General features: G+C 34.2%; 1 protein-coding gene across 47 annotated transcripts in view; it reads left to right on the top strand.

Annotated features, from left to right (window-relative positions):
• Positions 1 to 6,256: 6,256 nt before the first annotated feature.
• LOC128206113 (zinc finger protein 768-like) overlaps positions 6,257 to 22,964 on the top strand; it is an 83,509-nt gene continuing 66,801 nt past the window's right edge. For 39 of the 47 annotated variants that reach the window (XM_052908363.1, XM_052908362.1, XM_052908333.1 and 36 more), the window contains exons 1-4: positions 6,257 to 6,371; positions 6,927 to 7,093; positions 7,869 to 8,025; positions 8,588 to 9,283. In XM_052908363.1, coding sequence (XP_052764323.1) covers positions 7,004 to 7,093; positions 7,869 to 8,025; positions 8,588 to 9,283 — 943 coding nt within the window. In that variant the 5' untranslated portion in view covers positions 6,257 to 6,371; positions 6,927 to 7,003. Of the gene's footprint in view, positions 6,422 to 6,926; positions 7,094 to 7,868; positions 8,026 to 8,587; positions 9,284 to 11,628; positions 12,741 to 13,624; positions 14,971 to 16,337; positions 16,552 to 17,190; positions 17,916 to 18,538; positions 19,505 to 20,499; positions 21,088 to 21,866; positions 22,772 to 22,964 lie in introns of those variants that run through there. The other 8 variants (XM_052908344.1, XM_052908347.1, XM_052908364.1 and 5 more) reach the window with 8 other exon arrangements.

The following is a 22,964-nucleotide window of genomic DNA, read 5'->3' as shown; positions in this document are numbered from 1 at the left end:
ATTTGTTTGATCAGTAATTCCCGTGTTCTTCCGTACCAATTTAACGTTATGGCACTAAAGTGCGAATGGCAAAAAGCTTTCATACGGCTTTTTGCGAAAAGCTCCAAAAATTGATTCTCAATTTTTTTGTGAAAAATCTCGAGGTTGGTACTAAAGCCCGTGTTTATGTGGGATTTTCGGGAAAACCCTAGTTATCATTTCCTTGTACTGTATTGCATTTTGGTTCCATTGTATAAATGTTTACATATATTTAGATTTTGAGGAGTTGAAACCTATTTACTTTAACTTTAACGTTTTACTTGAATTGTTTGAAGGAAGATCTCTCTAAAAGCCACGAAAGTCATTGGTATGTTCATACTAGATCCGCAAATGCACGAAGAGCCGCAACTATAAGAATAGTACTGAGAAGTTGAATCGTTTGAAATTTACGAAGATTTACAAACAAATAATAATAATAATAATAATAATAATAATAATAATAATAATAATAATAATAATAATAATAATAACTTTATTATAATAATAAGATAATGAATAATAACGCTACTTACTTTATACAGCAAGAGTTTGGGATGATAGATAAAATAGATGCATTGAACGATGTTGTGTTGAGTATTGGCAAAATATTAAATAAAATAAATTATTAAATTAGATATATGCAGTTGTAGCACTGTACAACCGGCCAGGAGTACCACTGGCTTATCGACCGGTGCAGCCACGACCGCTCCACTTTTCAGCCGATTTAAGTCGGAATTATAATTTTCTAAAATTTGCTATTATATTGCCATGCTCGATTCTTTGTTCGACTGAATCTCCAGCCAGGCAATATTCTGTGTTCTTAAACGCGCGTGCACACCATTAATGGCCCCAGTCAGTGTTAAATTGATAAAACAAAGTAAACCGGTTAGTATTGTAATTAGTACTATATGAAAACTTCAATTATTTTATCAATATGTCCTGTATAGCTCGAAAAATAAGAAAGGAAAGGAAACTGGACTTAAATTAAACAAGAAGGGCATTTCCTGGAGAGGCTTGCATTTTCTGTCATTGATAGATAATAAATACTTAAGTTAATGTCTGCACGCCGACGCCGACGCTGCAACCAACATCAAAGGCAATACTGGACAAATGTACAGCTGCGTACCCGAAAACCTGCAATGCGTTAGGACGAGCGTTTACCTTACGTTAGCAAACTGTTTTGTTTTGTATCTCTGCTGCATCGCAGCGGATACAGTGCAAGCGGTGAACCAAACAGCAAATGTTCGCCACAAGCATGTTTACTGAACGCATGGCTGTTTAACCCAATCGTTACAACTCGGCCATCTTCGGCAAGCTTCGAGATAGTCAATTCCTGTTGGATACTGGCCGAGGTGTTTCGATTGTGTTTAACCCACTAGTAAACTTCTATTTACTCTGACCGGTGAAGGGCAGTAACCCCAACGTTTAATAATAAAGCCATAGGTAGCTGGTGTTATCTGTGTTTGTTGTCGTGTGGCGTTGTTTGTATCTTGTTTTGTGCCATTAAAGATCTGCGATAAAAGCCTAGTTTAATCCTTCTATAAGTACACCCCCCCCCCCCTCCACCACCACCAAAACAAATAAACAAAAAAAAACATGTATTGTACACAACCTATGTTTATTGATCTTAATCTAATGGCCTAATTGTCTTATTAGGTCTCTGATCTGAATATCCTGCTGTGCAGTTTTGGAGGTTTTATTATAAAAATGGATCCTAAATAGCCCTGAGCCAATACACAAATAAACAGGAAATTGAACCCTACTGTGACATCAGTGCAATTAGCAGGAGATGCACAGCAGTGGATTGTGATGCCAAACATTCCTTAAACTAGGCCTTTAAAGCGTGGCTGCTTGGCCAAGTCAATTCAAGTCAAATTTCCTTCATTTTACTAATTCCAATACGTACATGGATAACTGAGGAAATGTCATATGATAAATACCACATAGGGGCGAACGAGTGAAATGCGTTATTATATAGATTTGATTTCTTACATTACAAAAATGTTTTTGACAATATAATTTATAATATGAAATTACCGGTGTAATCAATTTGGTTTAATTATTGTCATAAATAGGAAAAAAAATGGAGAGTCAGTCAAATATAATAACAGTTAGAAACAAAATGGCACAAGTTCTGAATATGTAAGCAGGCATATGTCATACAACTACAATGTCTTCAGGGAAATTGCTTTAAAGGACCTGCACATCAGATTGGCACCAAAAACGTTTTTCTGTAACGAATCTCAGGACAATTATCAGGATATCATAATTGTAAAAAGAAATACGAAAATGTAAAATAAAAATCGAGTTGGAGACCGGGTTCGAACCGGTGTCGCCAAAATTGCAGCCCATTGTTGTATCCACTGTGCTACGAAGGCTAATTAATACGTTAAGCGGTAGGGATATTTAAGCTATATACCTAACTTGGTAATATCACGAGATAACATCGACTAGTCAATCACGCATAAGCAATGAATTATACTAGGTAGACATACCTAGTAATCTTTTTTAATGGAAAAATACGAAAAATCTGCGAAAAAAATAAAACAATTTTAAACTATGTGGTACTTCAATTAATAAGTTGCAATGCATTGTGCACATCGATACCAAGTTTATGTCAGTTTTCGACGATTTTCTTTTTTAGCTTTTTCATCATCCGGAGTTCAGTCCCTTTAAGTCTTCTTGCACCAAATATTAAATTGTTTGCATTCATTGAGTACAGCCCTTTTAACAAACAATTTTAAGTTAAACATATGTCCTTTATTACCAGTTTATCTAGTGTAAAAGGATTAGGGTATCTATAAACATATGGTTTCAAATGTTTCTTTATTTCCTCATAAAAATATAATGCACTCAAAAAGATAATGGATTGCATCGCCTTATTTATCGCAATTTCTAAAAGCTCCTTCATGTAGTTGCGTTCTACTCCACTCGAGTTTCAATTGGGAATCTATAGTTTCTTGTTCTAAAATTAACTACAAAATCTAGGTTTTTTAGTCTTTTGAGATAAGATGTGTGGCTCAATGCCGAATTTCGTTTGATATTTTCTGTAAAACCTTGTATTATTACGTTATTGGATGTTTCAGTAAGACTAAGCCATTAATTTATAAAATAAATTTTAACTTTAACTAAACCGTTGCCTTCAACCATTTTTGGTTCACAAAGTCTTGGTTTTCCAAGTCATGTTTAACTCACATTTTATATGATGGATTCATGGGAATCTTCTTTTCAATAGTTGCTCACTGTAGTCACCTGAATAATTGAACATAATAATATATATTTTAGACGAAAGTTGCCTGCCTAATATTGTTATCAGTATTTTTTTTAATAATCTGGTCCAGGAGGCAGTTATCTTATCTTCAATATTTACAGAAAGCGGCATTACTGCGGTTTCACCATAAACCGTATAATTTGGAGTAGACCGCTAACTAAGCTTTAAAATATTCTTAAGGAATCGTAAATGAACTCTTTCTAAAACATCAGTGTTGGCATAGCCCCAACTTCACGCCCCATAAATCAGAATTGGTTTCTCGGTTTCATTACATATTTAATTCTGTATGTCTATAGGCAAGAGAAGGCGATAAGTGTTTCGTAATAAACTGAGCATTGCTCTAGTACCTGGTTTGCAATATTTTCTTTGCTTTTTTGGAAAGAGACGATTCTACTAAAGTATAAACCGAGGTATTTATATTCATTGACTACATCGAATTGGATTGTCTGAAAAGATTCGTCCGTAAGATCCATCCATCCATCCATCCTTCCTTCCTTCAATCCTTCCTTCCTTCCTTCCTTCCTTCCTTCCTTCCTTCCTTCCTTCCTTCCTTCCTTCCTTCCTTCCTTCCTTCCTTCCTTCCTTCCTTCCTTCCTTCCTTCCTTCCTTCCTTCCTTCCTTCCTTCCTTCCTTCCTTCCTTCCTTCCTTCCTTCCTTCCTTCCTTCCTTCCTTCCTTCCTTCCTTCCTTCCTTCCTTCCTTCCTTCCTTCCTTCCTTCCTTCCTTCCTTCCTTCCTTCCTTCCTTCCTTCCTTCCTTCCTTCCTTCCTTCCTTCCTTCCTTCCTTCCTTCCTTCCTTCCTTCCTTCCTTCCTTCCATTCATTCATTCATTCATTCATTCATTCATTCATTCATTCATTCATTCATTCATTCATTCATTCATTCATTCATTCATTCATTCATTCATTCATTCATTCATTCATTCATTCATTCATTCATTCATTCATTCATTCATTATTCATTCATTCATTCATTCATTCATTCATTCATTCATTCATTCATTTATTTAAAACAGAGCTATTTATTCAATGCGAACAAATATTCATTTATTAATTTAATATATTCATTCATTTGTTGTAAATCCAAAGTATTTGCATATTAAGCAAAAATATTCATTGAAGACGACCAAACATTCATTCAATATTTATAATGTATTCATTCAATCCCCCAAATACTTATGTTAAACGAAAACATTCATTCATTAACAACAAAAGCATTCTTTTCTTGTTATATATGATAATCACTCAATAGTTGTTGTTTTATTTGTTTTTGTCCTTTAAAATAGTTGTTCAGTCATTTGCATCGTGTTAAGGAACGGGTATAATGTTATTGTATACGTGAACATGTTTGCCAAGCCTCATTTGAACAACTAAGATGGCGTTTGAGTTAAAAAACAAAGAAGAGTTTTTAAGATTAAAAAGGGGAATCATGCCAGATTTATTTACATCTGCTTATATACATAACAACTTGCAACATGCGTACCAAAATTCTTTAGACTGTCTCTAATGGTTTTTAAACGCCCATTGGTAAAACAGGACGGATTATAGTTATAGTAATATATACATAGTAAGCAATAGCCAACATTTTTTTTAAATTATAGTATTAATTAATTGAAGTGTTCAATGTGTTTTTTTTTTGTATTACTAAGTTTTAAATGATTGCCAATGAAGTGTATTATTACATAAATGATTAAGATATCGAACAGTAAAGTCATTAAGTGTACATGCTAAATTGAAATCACTACGCGATCTACTTGCAGCGTAGTTATATATATGTAAAGAGTTCTGACATTGAAACCCGTCCATATACAGCCGATGTTGTTTTCGATTGAAAATGACCTAGGTGTTCCGAATGTTATAACTATGTATAATATATATACAATGTATTGCAAATGCAATATAAGCTAGTAGTATGTAATAACTTAAGATTGCATGAGCTTAACACTAGACAAGCATCACAGTACAACTGAATACATTTAGAAAGTGCAAACCATAAGTATGATCAACCTATATTCTGTTTCACAGTACTACATTGTATATTAGTGATCTTATAGTTTTCACCGTATCATATAACAATACATTGAAGTGGTTTTAAAAATAACAACCTTGTAATATACCCGGGCCGATTTACTTTTTAGAAGTTTTTTTATTGTATATTGAAGTTATCGGTCTGCTAATTACGTAACATTAAGTTTTATTTATATAAAAAAAATAACCACGGGCCTGGTTTATAGGTCCGTGACTTAACACACTATATATACAGTATTTTATGTGTATAGGGTTTCCAATGTTTTTGCTGTTATACTTTGAATTAATTTGAACGTTAAACTGTTAACTTCTTTTATCAAATTGTTTGATTTGAACACACAACTTGAAACCTACTGAACAAGTATCTTCATCAAAGGTTAATTAATAATGCACAAACTAATTTGAAGTAAAATAGATTTGCACAGATCATCTACATCTACCTTCAACGTCGACTCAGTAACTCGATCTAGACTTTTACGCGAGGTTTCGGGCGGGTGAGGCCGGGAAAGAAATTAAAGACGAAAGAGCTTGACTGATAAACGGTAGGAGTTATAGCAGAATTTGACGTTTTCACCTCCTCGTCCCAAACCAATCAGGTTACGATGGCGGAGGCCGGTACATCTTTTGGAGTCCTTACTTGTAGTAGATCCGGCCTTCAAAAGTTAAAATTGACATCTCCTGCTTGAAAAATGCCAGTATTTTGTCCTAACTGAAGAACACATGCCGAATATCAACTATCTCAATAGCTATCCTTCATATCTGTCATGTAGATACTTGTTCATTCGGTTTATTTCATGTCTGAAAATAGCTAATTGAGGTTATGTTTCTTGTTATATCCTTCTTTAAATAAATAGTCGTGTATCATGTATATGGTACGGTAATGTACGGGAATAACATAAATCACCCGCAGACATTTTCCCCTTGGGGTGCCCCAAAAATCTACGCGCGCGCACGCTACGGATGCTTGATGCTGATTGGTTGATATTATTGCAGATGATTAAGATGGAGGAGAGAGAAGTTAATTGATATCGAAGTTGAAAAAATAACAAAAACACAGGTATTTACTTGATGGTGATCGATATTATTCATACCAAATATATAATAAAGGTAACATTGATGTATCTGCTAAATGTTAAATCCGTAATCCACAGGTTATAGCATTTATTTGGCTGTAAAATATGTCGTGGCCGGTGCATCGCGCACCTGCTCCATTTATTTAAAAAATGTTCGCATCCGATTTTACGTTAGTCCCCATCAATATGAAAATGGGTCATTTGTAAGTAAGCCTTAAATTTGTTCTTTGGAGGAGACTGTACGTTTTTGAAACTCAGTCAGAAGTGTGATGCTCTAGATGCGTTCTTTAGAGGTCTTTGTTGTTTCCATTTCGAAATTTCCATTGTTTGACAGCATTTAGAACATTTTTAGTGAACAATCGTCCAAGCCTTGGTGTACACATGTTGCCAGAGTGTCTTTTTGAGACAAAATGCACATGTATATTGCAAGGCTCATAACTGTAAAAGATGAGCGCTGTTGTTATATAGCTGTCATGAAAATATATGAAAATAAATGATTAGTGTATATGACAATGGCTAAAATATGAATTTTGTTACAGATTGGATATTTGAAGTGTGAGGATTAACTCCTGGAAAGATAAACATTGATCTGGCAAAACATTAAAGACTTCAAACTATGGCCGCCCCTGATATGGATGTCATTAAGGAGGTCCCTGGTTACAGGGTCATTCTGAAGGCTGTCCTTAAAGCCCAGATACGACAGTTGGTAAGAACTTAATATTTAAAATATTTATCCTATATAATGTATTGTAAAAATGGCATTTCCCTATGTAAACACCCTATTTTCAATATTTTGAAAAATTCAAACTTTCACCCATGCAATTGTTACCACGGCCTTCCCAGGTCTGGGGAATAGCGGGGACTTTGACTTTCGGTCCAGCCAAGCCCGGTTAAAATCCCTTACTGCTTGTAAAATCCCCGCCAAATGCCCCCGCACCCAAGGGACCCTAGGTAAAGCCCATTTACCGATATTATTGGCGTGACGACCCTAGGTAACACCCATTTACCGATATTATTGGCGTGACGACAAAACCACCACATTCACCTGACACTGCGGGGCCACTCAGAAAGTATAAACACTACTGTTTCCCAGACTATTCCCGGTATACCCCCTGACCTGGGGGTGCCGTTGTAACAATTGACTTGTGCATAATCATCACCAATTTTACCAATCCTTTCAAGTCACATAATATTTATAAAGCAGGGTTTACAATATATATAACACAATCTCTGAGGAGCTTTTAAAGCTGGCTTAGGTAATTACTGGGTGATGATCAATTTCATGATAATCATGATAATCTATTATGATAATCTGTAAATAAGTGCTTGTTAATGCCAAACACAAAGTTTTGTTTCCCTTGGAACAGTCTACTGCCCAAATTTTGATTCCTTTGGCAGAGTCTACTGCCTGAAAGATTTTTTTCTTTGGATATTCCTGTTTAATATATGTTGGTATTTTTAAAAAATAATTTTAACTTCAGGTTGAGCAGCTGGCTACCCAAACTGAAGAGGAGTCTATCATCCTGACGGCAAGCGTGACAGATGGCACATTGAGTCACCTTGGCTCTGATTCTGCTGTTGGTTTCCTAGAGGACCATGAAGATGTGAAGTCCCAGTTCCTCGGCTATTGTTTAAAAAGTAAGTCCTTGTTTCACTGCTATAAAAAGTAAGTCACAGTACAAAAATAATCCTCAGATATTGTTTGAAAGTTCATACCCAGTTCATTCGCTATTGTGTAATAATAATGTCACAGTTCCTAAACTTTGTTTAGAAAGTAAGATGTGCTTTAAATAAATCTTCTTGAATGATTTCCAAGTTCATTGTCCTTAGAGTTATGAAGAGTTATGAAGTGAGATAACAATCAAATGCCTCATTTACAATAAGCACTTAGAGTCAGGCAAGGGGCATTTGGCTTTCATTTCATTCATATTGGAAAAACCCCGCAACAACCGATAGTGAGTCTGTTTGCGTTAATGACATCTCGGTCAAGTTCATACTGATGGCACTGTTAGTAGAATGGGTGAAGAAAAATTGTCAACAAGCCTGGCGGAAGAAAATTTGCTTGGGTATGCCAAAAAAAGCATTGACCAGTTCAGGACTTGCAGGCTTGTCCTAGTTAAGACCACTGCACACCAGAGTCCTCAATAACGGTTAAAAATCTGCAACTTGACTTCTTACTGTTGCATGTTTTACCCTGCAGGTCATCACAAACGAAAGCAAGAACAAGAACAGAAAGAGCGAGAAGAAGTGATCAGAAAAGCCGAGGCAGAGGCTCTACAACAGCAACAGGCATTCCAACAATCCATGGGTTACATGTCCCCACGGGCAACCATGCCTCGAATGGTTCAACGCTCTCCCAGACAGCAATTCCGACCACCAGGGGGTGGGGTGAGGCATCAGCCATACCCTGTCACAAGACCTATCCGTGCCTCAGCAACAGCAATCAGATCTTCAGCAAAAGTGGACGGACAAGTGATAAAATCAGAACCTGACAATGACGCTTCTAATCAAAGTGCTGGTGACAACCTTGGATCTAGTCAGCCCGCTTCCCCATCTCAGACCTCCGCTCAAGCTGGTGCTGATGATTCTGAATCATCGTCGTCGACAATTCCCAATGAGCCCGGGCAAGAGGGACTTAGTCTCGGGGCTGATTTGTCCGGGCTAGTGTCAGGTGATGGAATGGAGCAGTCAGGGGATGGTGAACAAGATGTTAGTGTTAAACTAGAACGATTGACTGAGTCTGAGATGGATGAACTCGAGATTACAGGTGTTGAGCCCGGGCGACCTATGCCCTCGGCTCAGGACTGGAACGCTACCATGTCCGGCATGGGATTTGACCCCTCAGCTTCTGGTGCTACCGGTTCCCCAGGAGACTTGGCCGCTCAGCAGGGATACAGTAAGTGCATTCTTGTAGTTATTTGACCATGTGCTGGGCTGCTCTTGTTGTGTGCTGAACTCATTTCAATTTATAGAAAACAAACTGGTTATGTAAGAACCCTCTAGGAAATGAATTTTATTGTCTGAATTAATCAAAACTGCTAAACGCCTGTTATTATTGAATGTTCTCAGTGTGGCTGAAGATTATAATTTATTAAATGCAAGGTTGTCCAACCATTGATTTAATAGCAAGACTGTCTGTCTATACTTTTAAAAGCAAGAATGTCTGTCTATAGTTTTAATAGCAAGACTGTCCGACTTTACTTTTAATAGCAAAACTGTCCGACTTTACTTTTAATAGCAAGACTATGCGACAATAGTTTTAATAGCAAGCACATCTGACCTCTGGTTGGCACAAGGTATAATTCATCAATTTTATGTGGGCTACATGCAAGCTTGATTTCTGTTTGATGAAATGACATAGGCATCAACAGAAGTTCAGTGCGTGGTCGGCAGTGCTCAAATCTCTAGCTGTTCTAGTAATAAATCAATGACAAACCAGAAAATAAAGCCCTGTCAATTGCATGCCAAAAACAAATCAGTGAAGAGAAATTCTTTTTTGATAAATGTTAATAAATGTTAAATTTTGATGGTTTTTACCAGACAAGCTTTATGACTTGAGCACTGTCAGAGAATGAAATTATTACTTGTATGCAGCAGATGGCAAAACTTAAAAATCTGAATCTGAAAGAATGAAACATGATTTAAAGTAAACGCTGTTGACAATAATGTTACCGTGTAAAATTTTAATGTTACTTCATTTTGTGTTGCTGCAAATGGCAACTTTATTATTATTTGAAAGTTGCATTTTTCACTCACACCGATACATAAAGAAAGTTTATGCCAATGTTTTTCCCAGCAATGTAATATTTTCTCTTCTTCTTGTTTCTGTGTTTTAGTGATCTGTTTATATTCAATTTAAATTAAAAAATAATGTAAATAATGTACCATGCTCAGTATTACAAGTTCACATGGAATATTTGAATTTGCAATAACAATTATTATATGTTGCGTGAAGTTCAAAGCGTTGATGAAAGGTATTATGGTTCATGTTTGATATTTAATTTAACATAAAACTCTTGGATATATATATTTAAGGATGATAGACTTATGCAATACCTTAAGCAATGTGATGTTTATGAAACATTTGATGTCACTCGAAATACTGGTCCTTTGTTGTCTCCCTTTGTAGGTAAATAGTTGCCCAAGATATGCAATATTTGTCATATATAAATATATGCTTGTAGTTAAAAAAATATGATTTTATGAAAGTTATGACAACTTTTGTGTGAAGAAACGAGATGCGAAGAAGGTGAAAGTTGGTGCATTTAGTGTTATATGATATTGTAGTTCTACAATATAATGAGTATTGAAAATAAAATTAGACAAACTGTTGGTTATGAATGTGCAATGTTCGGGAATATATTTTCTATTTGTGTGTATAAACTGTGTCTACAAATTGCATACAGTTTTACAATATTGCTTTAGTTTGATGTGAATGTATTTGATTTTATAGACCAAATTGTTATGAAAAAAATGTTATGAATTATGTGTACATTGAATATGATGAGTCAATGTATTTTTGTTATCTTATGTCGCAAGTTTGCGAGTGCATTTTTACTGTATCTGTACATACATGGTAATGTGTTCTTACACATAAAACTATCTGGGATAATACGAGGCATACATCCTTGCATATCGCCAGCAAGAGGATACCTGATCTTCAGATTCCAGATTTAAAGAGGCTGTCTTCGAATGGTAGGTTTAAATTAACTTAATTTACACCAAAACTCATTCCTTCATATCTTTTATGAACTCTTATTAACACCCTGACCTTTTTTATTTCCCATTTTGTCCCTACATGTTTGATGAATGAGATCACCATGAGGTTTTGTGAAAAATCGCTTTGCATAGATGTTTTATGTAAGCCATTGGTCGATTTTTCGTTTACAGCGCGCATTTGTAGCTTTTTGAAGAGAATGTTTCGGTAAGAATTTGAATAGAGGTTAGCTAGGTAAGGTTAATTGAATACCTGGATTTGGTCTCTAAAATAAAGCATTAAAATTCGGGTGTTCAAAAATCACTTTTATATGAACATGAGTTATGCATGAAATGTCATGCAGTATATTGATTGTGTTGTAGGCTATTGTATATATGGTGTCTGAGATAAGTATTTCATTTCAAAAGAAATAACTAATAGTACATTTTCTCTATTTAGAGCAGTACAGAGGCAGGCAGAGGTGGTGGTGCATGTGGGTGCAACAAAAAAGAAAAACAATTAATAATAAGTTTTTCACATTTCAGTTTCAAAAAGGAAGCAAGAAAAACCAGGACGCAGGAAGTCGCAGTATTGCGCAGAAAATGCACGCCTGTCTCAGACAGACTCCGGCAAGATACCAGGGGTCAGTCGACCATTTCCGTGCCTTTTGTGTGAAAAGACATTCAGGAGAAAGATTGACCTCAAAAACCATATGAGAACACACACCGGTGAAAGGCCATATGATTGCCCTTACTGTGAGAAGTGTTTCACGTTGAAACACCACCAGAAATCACACTTGTATCACATGCACCCCGAGCAAATCTTCTCGAGCCCATTCAAAGATTGAAGATGTTATTGTATTTACTACAAATGTCTCATTATTATTTTCGTTATTTTCTGATCTAATGTGCTTCTTTTAATATGCCCATTTTTGGTTTGAAGAATGTTTTTGAAGAAAAAAACATATATTTGGTTTGTATAAAGACAAGATCTGGTTGGTATAAAGACAATATGTGGTTGGTATAAATAGAATATTTTGTTGGTATAAAGACAATATGTGGTTGGTATAAATACAATATTTTGTTGGTATAAAGACAATATCTGGTTGGTATAAAGACAATATGTGGTTGGTATAAAGACATCTGGTTGGTATAAAGACAATATCTGGTTGGTTTAAAGACAATATGTGGGTATAAGGACAATATCTGGTTGGTATAGTGATACTATCTTGTTAGTATAAAGCCAATACTGGATTTTTATGTAGACAATATTTGGTTTGTATAAAGACATTTACAGAGTGAACCATTTTTGTGGGTTGCATATTGAAAATGTTGCAATGAATCTATATATACATGTTCAAATTTGGGCGATTGCCCTTTGACTGTTGTTCAATGTTTTTTTGTAGTTTGTTTTGATATCTATATTTAGATATTTTACAGGTTGTCTCTGCACTTGTTAAAAATGGCTTTATTTTTAGTTTAAATGCCTTTTAATTTTGAACTTATGCATACTTGTATTTCAGTGGAAATGCAATTAATTTTAATATTGGTGAATATGTTCATTGTGTTTGATTGCGGGGACAAATGTTGTATATGGTTTCCTGTGTGATGAATATTTGCTGCATGTTTGCTGGACATGAATAAAAGAAATTAAACTATTTCAATGCCTTTGACTAGTTAAAGGAACAGATATAAACATATATATGTAAGTACAAAGAATACTCTTGTGAAAGTGTAAATGAGGATTTGTTATCATAATTAATGAATTGTTTGTCAACAGTACTAACATATGGTATGAATTATGTATTGAGTGGTGGTACACTAAATTCACAATTTTCGTTAAAAATTCAAGCATAGGCTGTCTTACAGAACACTTTTGACACAAAGAAAATTGTTATCCAAAATCCTTATAGTCTAGAACACCGAACTGACATACCTTAAGAATTTAAAAATTTAAAATGGCCGACAGAAAAGACTACCGGGGTATGTTGACAGGTAAGGTAAAATACAAGCATACTCCTGCTCGTGATTACAGAAAATTTCCATGCTGAGTTTAAGACGAACTGGAATATTTTATTTGCTATGAAAAAACGCACTGAAATGTATGACACCTTGTTTGAATTTGAGTGATACATATCAGCTGAAATGTAGCTGGAAAAACTGCAGTGTTCAAAACTTGTGGTAGTATGATGGACCTACCCATTTTTTTGCAGAAACTAGCCCAACGGGGCTACTATTTTTTCCTTATGTGATTTAAAATACATCACAATAAAAGGCAAGAAGCATCATGTTTTCACTCCATCGCCATAAATTAATAAATGCTATTGTTCAAGAATGACTAAGTCACCTCAATCTTGGGGAAATCATATTCCAAACATAGTGATATTTTATGGTGTTTAATTTGAGCTATTGAAATTGGTGTCGGGCTTGTAAAATTATCCTATCTGGTAGCCTGAATGAGCTAGTGGATTCAAAACAAAATTTCTTATACTGAAACTAAAGGTGAATTTGTGTTAACTAACATGTCTAACTACATTTCCAGATTCTTCAGGGGAAAAGGTCAACTTTCCAAATTGTACGATCTGCAATCGTTTTTTTCCTAGCCAATGGGCAGTCAGGCGTCACATGAAATCACACACAGGTGAGAGAAGGTTCGTCTGTGAAATTTGTGATAAAGCTTTCTTGTTGAAACACCACCTTAAAAATCATCAAAGGAATGTGCACAATAAGATCATGAATGATGAGAAAACTTATGGAGATTATCGGCCGGTTTTGAAGTATGCAACACCAGAATCGATTTTGAAGTTTTCAACCCCAGAATCGACTTTGAAGTTACCAACGCCAGAATCTATTATAAAGCTGCCAGCAAATGAATATTCAGAAGGAGACTGGACCAACATGTTTGTTAATTTGATAAAACATGATGAATATGAAGGCGATCAGAAAAATAATGGCAATGAAAGTGATCTAAAAAATGATGAAAATAAAATCAATGAATATAATGTTAAAATCGAAAAAGAGGATGATGAAAATGAATGATGTTAAAATGCAGCTGTAATGGATAACTTTTATTTTGTTTGCGCAAATTTTATTGTGATAAAAACATGCACTAATTGCAATGAACACAATTTATTATGATTAAAAAAAACACTTACAGCAATGATAGTGTTGAAAATGCATGTAAATGATTGTTTGTGAATGATCTACTGGAAATTAAAATAAAAATGAAACTTTGATAAGAAAAAAACCTGTTTCTGTATACACAGAAGGGTTTTTAGATAAAGATGCACCCTGTCCTTTATTGGTAGCAAGCCTCTGTCCTCATGGAGACCAGCATGGGGCCCCCTTCTGCCTTCATGTAATTGAATTCTGTTGATTATAAAATGTTTCCATTTGTTTATAAACATATTTATATATGAGTTTAAATACATACAACCTTAATATATCTAGCAGTTGAAACCTTTTAACGTTTTTCTTGAAATTTTCATTTGATTTTTTCACGGCTGTATGTGGGATTTTACCCTGCCCTTTTCAAAATCTGACTTCAACATTACATGACTGTTTATTGTATTATGCTGTAGTTATCTGCAACAACAGCAGTCTTAAGATTATCTGAAGAAAGATTATACAGTCTTTAAATTCTCTAAGACATTTGCAATATTTTCTTTTGGTGCAAAAGACCATGTTTTAGTGCAATAATGTTTGGAATAATGTTTGGAATAACTGACTTTCTCAATCTTCTATTACATGTTTTGTTTTATTATGAAAAACTGTTTAAAGATTTTTTGTTGTTTGTGACTTTATGTTTTAAAATAATTGATCATTTGAATCTTGTTTCAACTTATAATGATATTATTTTCAGAATCAAATAAAAATCTGTGGTTGTTTCATTTGTTTTTCTGTCTAGGGAATGTAACAAAAGGAAAATATTATATCCATTAAACAACACATTGTGATAATATGATCAAAAAAGCTTTTGTTAGAAGAAAACAATAGCTTCCTGCTTCTCCCCTGTGCACAACAGGGTCTGGGGCATGGGGAAGTAGCTGGGTATCTGCTATAACAAAGAAAGGTATAAAAAGGCCCTGCTGATAACAATAACTGTAAACATTTGGCACTCTTTGTGATAAATGTGCCTTTGACACAAATCTGAAGTATTTAGTTAATAAAAATTGATGGAAGATGTTTAATAATAAAAGTGTGAACTTTGAAATCACACATTTCTGAGCCCATTGAGTTTTGTGGTTGAAAATGTGAACTATTTCAAACCTTGGATGTAACTTGTCAATAGCAAACAAATCATCACATATGGGCAACATGTCTATACATGTAACAAAGAAACAGCTATTACCACTTGTGTTGTGGTTGACAAAATATTTACGTTCTGTGTCTGTCACTTTTGATTGGTTGAGGTCAAAATCACATGCATTGAAATAGGTTTACATTAAATAATGATATAGAATAGTTTGAAAACTGAATGAAAACATATCAGATTGGTCACACATTTTATGGATGGAATTGAAAGGAATACTTATCGTTTAATTGAAGTTCAGTTAAAAGTGATGACCAAGGTTCCCATTTAGTTTAGTCACAATAATAAAAATCTGTTTTGACAAAGGTTACCAAGTTCTGACACACCTATACTTCGGAAGATGTGTCTAAAATATGTGGAATAATGTTCCGGGCATAAGCTGCGCTAGACAGACAGTGTGATTCACACTGGGGCTGGGCCTTACACGTGTGAAATTTGTCTGACAACATTTTCAGCTGAAGCATCATTTAGCCAATCATATAAAAGGTCACAGTTCACAAGTTGGTGTGAGACAGTCAGCTGTTTGAGACATCATTTGGCCAATTTTGTTAATAAAACATTAAAAGCTTCAATGGTGAGCTCAAAGAGTATGCACCCCAGAATTAGAAATAATGTTTCTAAGCCCATTGTGTGTCATGGTTAAAAGTGTGAATTTTCATAGAACATTATACAGTTGTACATAACATGGTAATAACAAATTAATTATCACATTTGGATGTCATGTCTATTTATGAAACAAGGAAACAAAACAACTAGTACCATTCCTGTTGTGGTTGACACTTGATTGCTTTAGGGCAGAATCACATGCATGGAAATAAAGCTTTATACATACAGAATTGTTTGAACACTTGAGACAAAATATCAAATTGTTTTACTGTGGTCATGGAATGGTATCAAGGAAGAATTGTTTCTTAATTGTGTCATGTTGACTTGTTTCTTGCAGGGCACAGCTATAGAAAAGGATACCCCAGTACCGACCTCCCTGTACTTGTGAAGACTTGTCTGATTTGTGGAAAAATGTTCCCTTCAAAAGCTGCACTAGACAGGCACAGTGTGATTCACACAGGCGCTAGGCCGTACCAGTGTGAAATCTGTCTGAAACACTTTCAGCTGAAGCATCACTTGGCCAATCATATCAAATGCGTTCATAAGTTGATGTGAGACTTCTGTTTAAAGTGATACTTGTATTTAAAATCAATACATACACATGTATAACAAACATCAATTTTGAGTGATAAAACTATTAACTTCATACTAAATAATGAACAATATTAGTAACCGATAATAAGATTGTAACCGTGTACTGTATTTTATAGCTGAAATGCACAAATATGAAATGATTGGTGAGTGCTAAAAGATTTACAATGATCAACTATCGACTCGTAAGGTAGAAATACCGTGCTTTCAGCACCTTTCAAATTGAACACTGGATCCTTCATAAGAATCATTGTTTTTTATATTTATTAATCCTTTCCAGAAAGTTAAAACAAGTGTTTTGATTGTGGTTCATCTTATTTGGGAGTAAGAGTGCGTCTTAATAAATGTGGTTTGAACATCTGTTGAAAGCCCTCTCGATTGGAACATTATTTGATCAATCATACAAAAAATGTACATATTAAGTTAATTTTAGACTGTGGTTTTTGTGTGAACACACAACCCACAACGTCATGAGTTTGTTCACAGTTTAATGCAATGATATCCTTGCTTTAAGCTTTGAACAAGCCCATGACGTATTATACTTGTGCTTTGCTTGTTTACTGTTTGACATCTTAAACAAGCAACGATTTGCCTTACAGGTGAAGGTGATTATTGGACCGATTTTGTCAGCACAAGCTGTTACAAGCCGAAAATATGCAATTTGTGTCACAAAATGTTTGCTTCAAAGACGTTACTGGTGCGACACATGATCAGCCATACGCAGAAGAGGACGTTCATTTGTGTTCACTGTGGAAAGTCCTTCTTGCTCAAGCATCATTTAGTGAGACATAAAAAGACTGTGCATAAATTGGGTTTGGAAAATATTAAAGATAAAGATGTTAAAGGAGTTGACTGAGCATAAATTATTGCGTTTAGTAGAATTTAAAAGAACTATGCTTTCTTAGGAATTATAAGGAAAAAGACTGTTAAACAAGTGTGGAGAGTTAGAAAGTTCACTCCGAATAAATTGGGTTGCGATCTTAAGGAAAATTAATACATCAAGACTGTAGCTGTTCAAGTTCACTGTGCAGAATTTTGGTTAAGAATATAATGACAAAGGCAGTTAAAATATGTTTATTTAGAATAAGTCTAACAAAATTAGTATTTTAAATAATTTTCTCTCATAACAAGTGCACAGGGGTTTAATTGTATGTGTGTTTGATGCATCTATTTGGACAAAAATATATTTGATGTTTTTATATACAAATTGTGTCATTTTCTTTTCATTTCAAGTCCATTTTTTAGATTCAGTCCATGATTTGACAGTTCATATTTTCTGTTAATGCATGATTTCCATTTTATATACGTAGCTTTAACACAGGAATGATGTTTGATGTAAATATGATTCATTGAATTCTATTATTGAAATAAAATTGTTCACATAAAATTTGCAAGAGTATAAATTCATTCCTTAGATTAGTGTATTGACTACCCCATGCTGCATAATCCACTTACTAATTATATTTGGACCAATTATGTCTTTTACAGACATTCAGACAATTTCTCAAAACTTGGTCAGTGCTCTATAAATATAGACAGGCAGGGTAGGTAATTCTCACCACAGGTCGTTGAGCCAAGCAATGCCGGATTGGAGGGTTAAAAGATTTTTAATATAATCCCAGAATAATGCAATTTCAATATTGCCATGCAATAATGGATTTATAGAACTTTAGTCTCAAAATTGAATGGAACTTGTCGTCTGTTTACAACAACAGTGACAGTCCCCCAGTATAAAAGTGACAAGTGGCTCCAGAATTGATGTTAGAGATGGACTTAGTGGCATAACCTTTTGACATTCACTCTCCCTCAGAACAGAAATTTAAAGTCTGTACTGTTCTTGGTTAGTTTGGAGGAATATTTTGTTGACATTATTTTTAACATGTTCGCATGAGAGGCCATGACACATTTATCCCAAGTTTTTAAATGAATTGTACATTGGCTTTGTAGATCATCGTCGACATCGCTGTCCAACTTGCGAAAAAGTGTTTCATAACGACTCCAACTTGCGACGTCACCAGAAAGTGCACACCGGCGAACGGGCGTTTGCGTGCGAACATTGCCATCGAAGCTTTCGTGAAAAACATCACCTTCATGCTCACCTTTTGACACATGTGGATAATTCCATTTTTAATCAGTATTCATAAGACTGTTCGTGATATCTGCTATCAACCATTTCGATAAAACAACAACATGGCCTTGATATAGACCTATTCATTCATAATATGACCAATTTAACAGTCTTGATCTATATTCGGAAAGAAGTGTTGAATTGTGTCATCAGACAATTGTGAAAAAAATCACCTAAATTCACACCACTGACATGTGAGATTATTTGAATCATTATCCTTGAAACTGTTTCTGAAGTAGGTCAACAATTATGTGGAAAACATCCATTCCCCCATATAGACACTGGCTTTTAAAACGATGCTCTTGGGAATATTGCAGAAAAACATTTACCTTATTGTGAAATACATAACTAAAATGCACATTTTACCTACTCAGATAGCTGTTTTAACATTGTGAAGTAAATTTGTACGACTCCGGTGGTGAAATGCATCAAACCATTTTTGGAAATCATTCCTTAGAAATAAATGTGTGTTTGACTGGTGGTGAAATGCATCAAATTTATAAAAAGTGATTGACATTTTGAAATAAATTTTTAAAGACTGGTACAAGGTACAAAAATCTTTATTTAAAGTCAGCTAACAAGAAACATTAGCTCAATGAACATGAATAACAAACATGCATGGTGAAAATTCATCAAACATTTTGTGAAAATCATTGACATTTTGAAATCAATTTTGAAAGACTGTTGGTGAAAACCATTGAATGATTTGGCCTAAAAAATAATTGTTTGGTAAGGGTTACATCCTTTTCAAAAATAGGTAAGGTAGGTAGGCTTTTTATTTATTTATGTTTATTTTTTTATTAGGCTTTATATAAGAATGTCATTTCATCATTGGAGAATGGTGTTCAAGTTATCTTCTGTATAAGCATTTAAGGTTTTAAACTACGTATTAAAAAGCAATTTAAAAAAAAAAAGAAAAAAATATATATATATATTTGTTGTTGTTGTTAGTTTTACAAATTTTTTTTTCAAACTGACTAAAAACGGTAGGGTCGGTGCCTATTCCGTAGTTAGGGTCGGGTAACCTGAACCAAATGTATTTTTTTTAGGCCTTTATGTAAAATATTGTTAAATGCACACTTGATGAACAAAAAATGAGTGATAACATGTTCAATCAATATTTCTTGACTTATTGAAATACTGAAACATTTTGTTAAAAACTATGGGATTGGCTCATGTGATGTTAACATTTATAGGTTGTGAAGAACTATGACCATGTCATTTCCCATTTTATTGTAAGCTAAACTACCCGCCTTCTATATAAAAAATATATTTTCACATTGAACTCTTCTGGTCGATCTTACCAAAACTTTTAAAATATCGAGAGAAAAAAACAGACAAAAAAAAGCCAAAAACCAAACAGTATTTTAACAATGTTTTTGCTGCTGTTAAAGTTGTGTGTATAAAATGAGAGAAATGGGTGATACTGCCTGTATAAGTGATGATGGTATTGAAGAAAAATGATTTTATGCCTATTGAATGCGAATAAATATCTCGAACTCCATCCCAAAATTGATGCGTTAAAAGCCCTTTCAGGTATAAAATATAGGAAAACAATTGTCATAGGATAAGCTTATATTAATTACCATTGAGTCCGCTGATTTCCGTTTTGGTAAGTCGAGCAAAATTTTCCTGGTAGGGGTCGAACCTACAGCCTCTTAGGTGAGAGATGGACACCTTTACTGCTAGGCCATTTTGTTCATTTTATTACTTTAGAAATTGGCAAGAAATATTTGTTGAAGTTGAAAAGACTAAGGAGTTCTGTCTTCTTTTATTGCAGTTTCATCGTCTGATGTTCCCCAATGTAACATTTGTTTCAAAATGTTGCAAACAAAGTGTCACCTTCGGCGCCACATGAAAATTCACACAGGAGAGCGGACGTTTATGTGCCAGATTTGTTTGAAATGGTTTCAACTAAAACACCACCTTAAAACTCATATGATGAGCCATTATGTTGATAAACAGTGATAGTATAATATGGCAGTGATACCATGCAACCGAACCAGAGTTCTAAAGTATTAATCATGAAATCAGGATTGAGAGCCTTTATCTTTATAGACTTGTACAGTTGTTAAGATTGTTTTTTGCTCAGCACTTACATCAATAACACGAGTATGTACCTTGAAATGAATATAAATGTCTTGGGGAAACAACTTCAAAAAGTGTCTAATAAGCCCTTTTATACTGCTGAGGGCTAGAATCCCTCATACCATACAGACCACCAACTATTTTTCAAGATTTGACAATAATCAGCTGTTAGATCCCCTGGCCAACCTGCGGCAAGTAAATTCTTGTTTTGCACAGATTTTGAACTGGAAAGTGAAAATGCCTGATGCCTGCGGCAAGTTGATCTCATTTCACACAAGGTATTTTCTGATCAACCACTGAAATTCCAAAGCAGGAAACATTTGGTGTTAAATTTATTTGTTAATGCTAAGATATATGGCATATTTATCGCCACATGAGGAAAAATTTGACATACTATATTAATATGAATAGCCGTAGAAAAAAAGAATTTTAAATGAATGGAAATTTATAAAGAAAAACAAGGCAGAAAAAAGATATGTGCTGTTGTCTTTGTGTGGTTAAGCTGTGTATGTTACAAGGAATTAGTACAGACCATTTTTAATGATGTTAAAATTCATCTGAATAAAGAAGCAAGTATTCAAATTGCATTTGGCTGTTGTAATAATAAGTTTTTTTTGTGGAGATTTTATCATGCTTTCTTAACAGAAAAAAATAGTGATATTTGATTAATGAACATATTTGGGCATGTGGGCCTTATATAGAGCATAATTGTTTGTTTCAGTGTAAGATGGTTATATATTTCACTGTGTGAACCCCAAAAAGTATACTGCAGGACTGGCATAGCCATGAGTAAAATATGTTTGCTGTTCAAGCTGTGAAATACACCACAATCTTCCACTGCAACAAGCATTTTTTTTATTTCATTATATGCCTATGTAGAATTTTAAACGAATCTTTATTGCGGTTTTTCAGAAAAGCATGCCAAATTCGGAAATGATGTCGTTGAATTCATTTAAAAGGGAAAATAGGCTTTAATTGGGAGTTGGGATTATACTCCTTATCATAAGTTGATTTAAGATCTTTTAAAACATTGCATTTCAAATGAAACTTTCCTTTCAGTGCAGGCATTGGAAGTCGGCAAGACAACGAAGCTTTACAGTTGCCCGGCGTGCCCAAAACAGTTTAGTTTCCGGTCAAAGTTTGTAGAACATTTCCGCATGCATTCGGGGGAGAAGCCTTTCGTTTGTACCTGGTGTGGAAAAGGGTTTAGCTTCCAGTGGAATTTGAAATCACATATGATCGTTCATTTGTCTCAGAATGTACATTAATGGACCTTGTAACATCTTTGCAAACAATGTTTTATGGTATTTTAAATAAATGTTAAACCGACTGAATGTGCGCTTAAAGATGCATTCTTACTCCCAAATTAGTTTAAACACAATAATATTGTTTTAATATAACAAAAAGGATGAATATATGTCGAAAACAATGGTTCTTACAAAGGATACCGAGTTTAATTTGAATGAATTGAGCATAAAACACGGTATTTCAACCTTATGAGACTATAGTAGATCACAGTAAATCTTTTAGCATTCACCAATCATTTAATATTTTTGCGTATTCAGCTATAAAATACACTGTTACAAATTTGATATCAGTAATTAATATTTTCCACAAATGCATTATTTACTACGTAGTTAAAGGTTTATGAGTTAAAATTGATGTTTTTTATACATGTGTATGTATTAATTTTGAATGAGAGTAAAACTACATCTATATTCTTTTGAAAAAAGTTTCGTCAGCATAAAAATTAACCATGTAATGTCTGCAAAACAATGATTTGAGGTATTGTAAAGTAATGTTACACAGACCAAAATGTGCAATTAAAACTACATATTTATTACTTAGAAGAAAGTTTCATCATCAGCATATAAATATGAGGTACTATTTTGTTTAAAAAAAATTTTTTTGTTATTTCAAATATTGTAATGAAATTTTGAGTTAATAAAATGCCAAGTAGGTTTTATCAGTTTTGTATTTGTGAACCACCAAAATAGTACACCTATAGCACTGAATTTCTATAGGTGCCAAAGAGATTTTATGAGCCTCAGGTTTGTGTATTTCATGCAGACAGCAGGTCAAGTTGCTGAAAATTGTAACTGTTTTATTAGGGATTATATCGCCATATAAATATTGCATTGTTGCACTCAGAAATAC

Source organism: Mya arenaria, chromosome 10, assembly GCF_026914265.1.
Source record: "Mya arenaria isolate MELC-2E11 chromosome 10, ASM2691426v1".
Taxonomy (NCBI): Eukaryota; Metazoa; Mollusca; class Bivalvia; order Myida; family Myidae; genus Mya; species Mya arenaria.
Note: the sequence above shows the minus strand (reverse complement) of the source record. Positions and strands in the feature narration are given on the sequence as shown.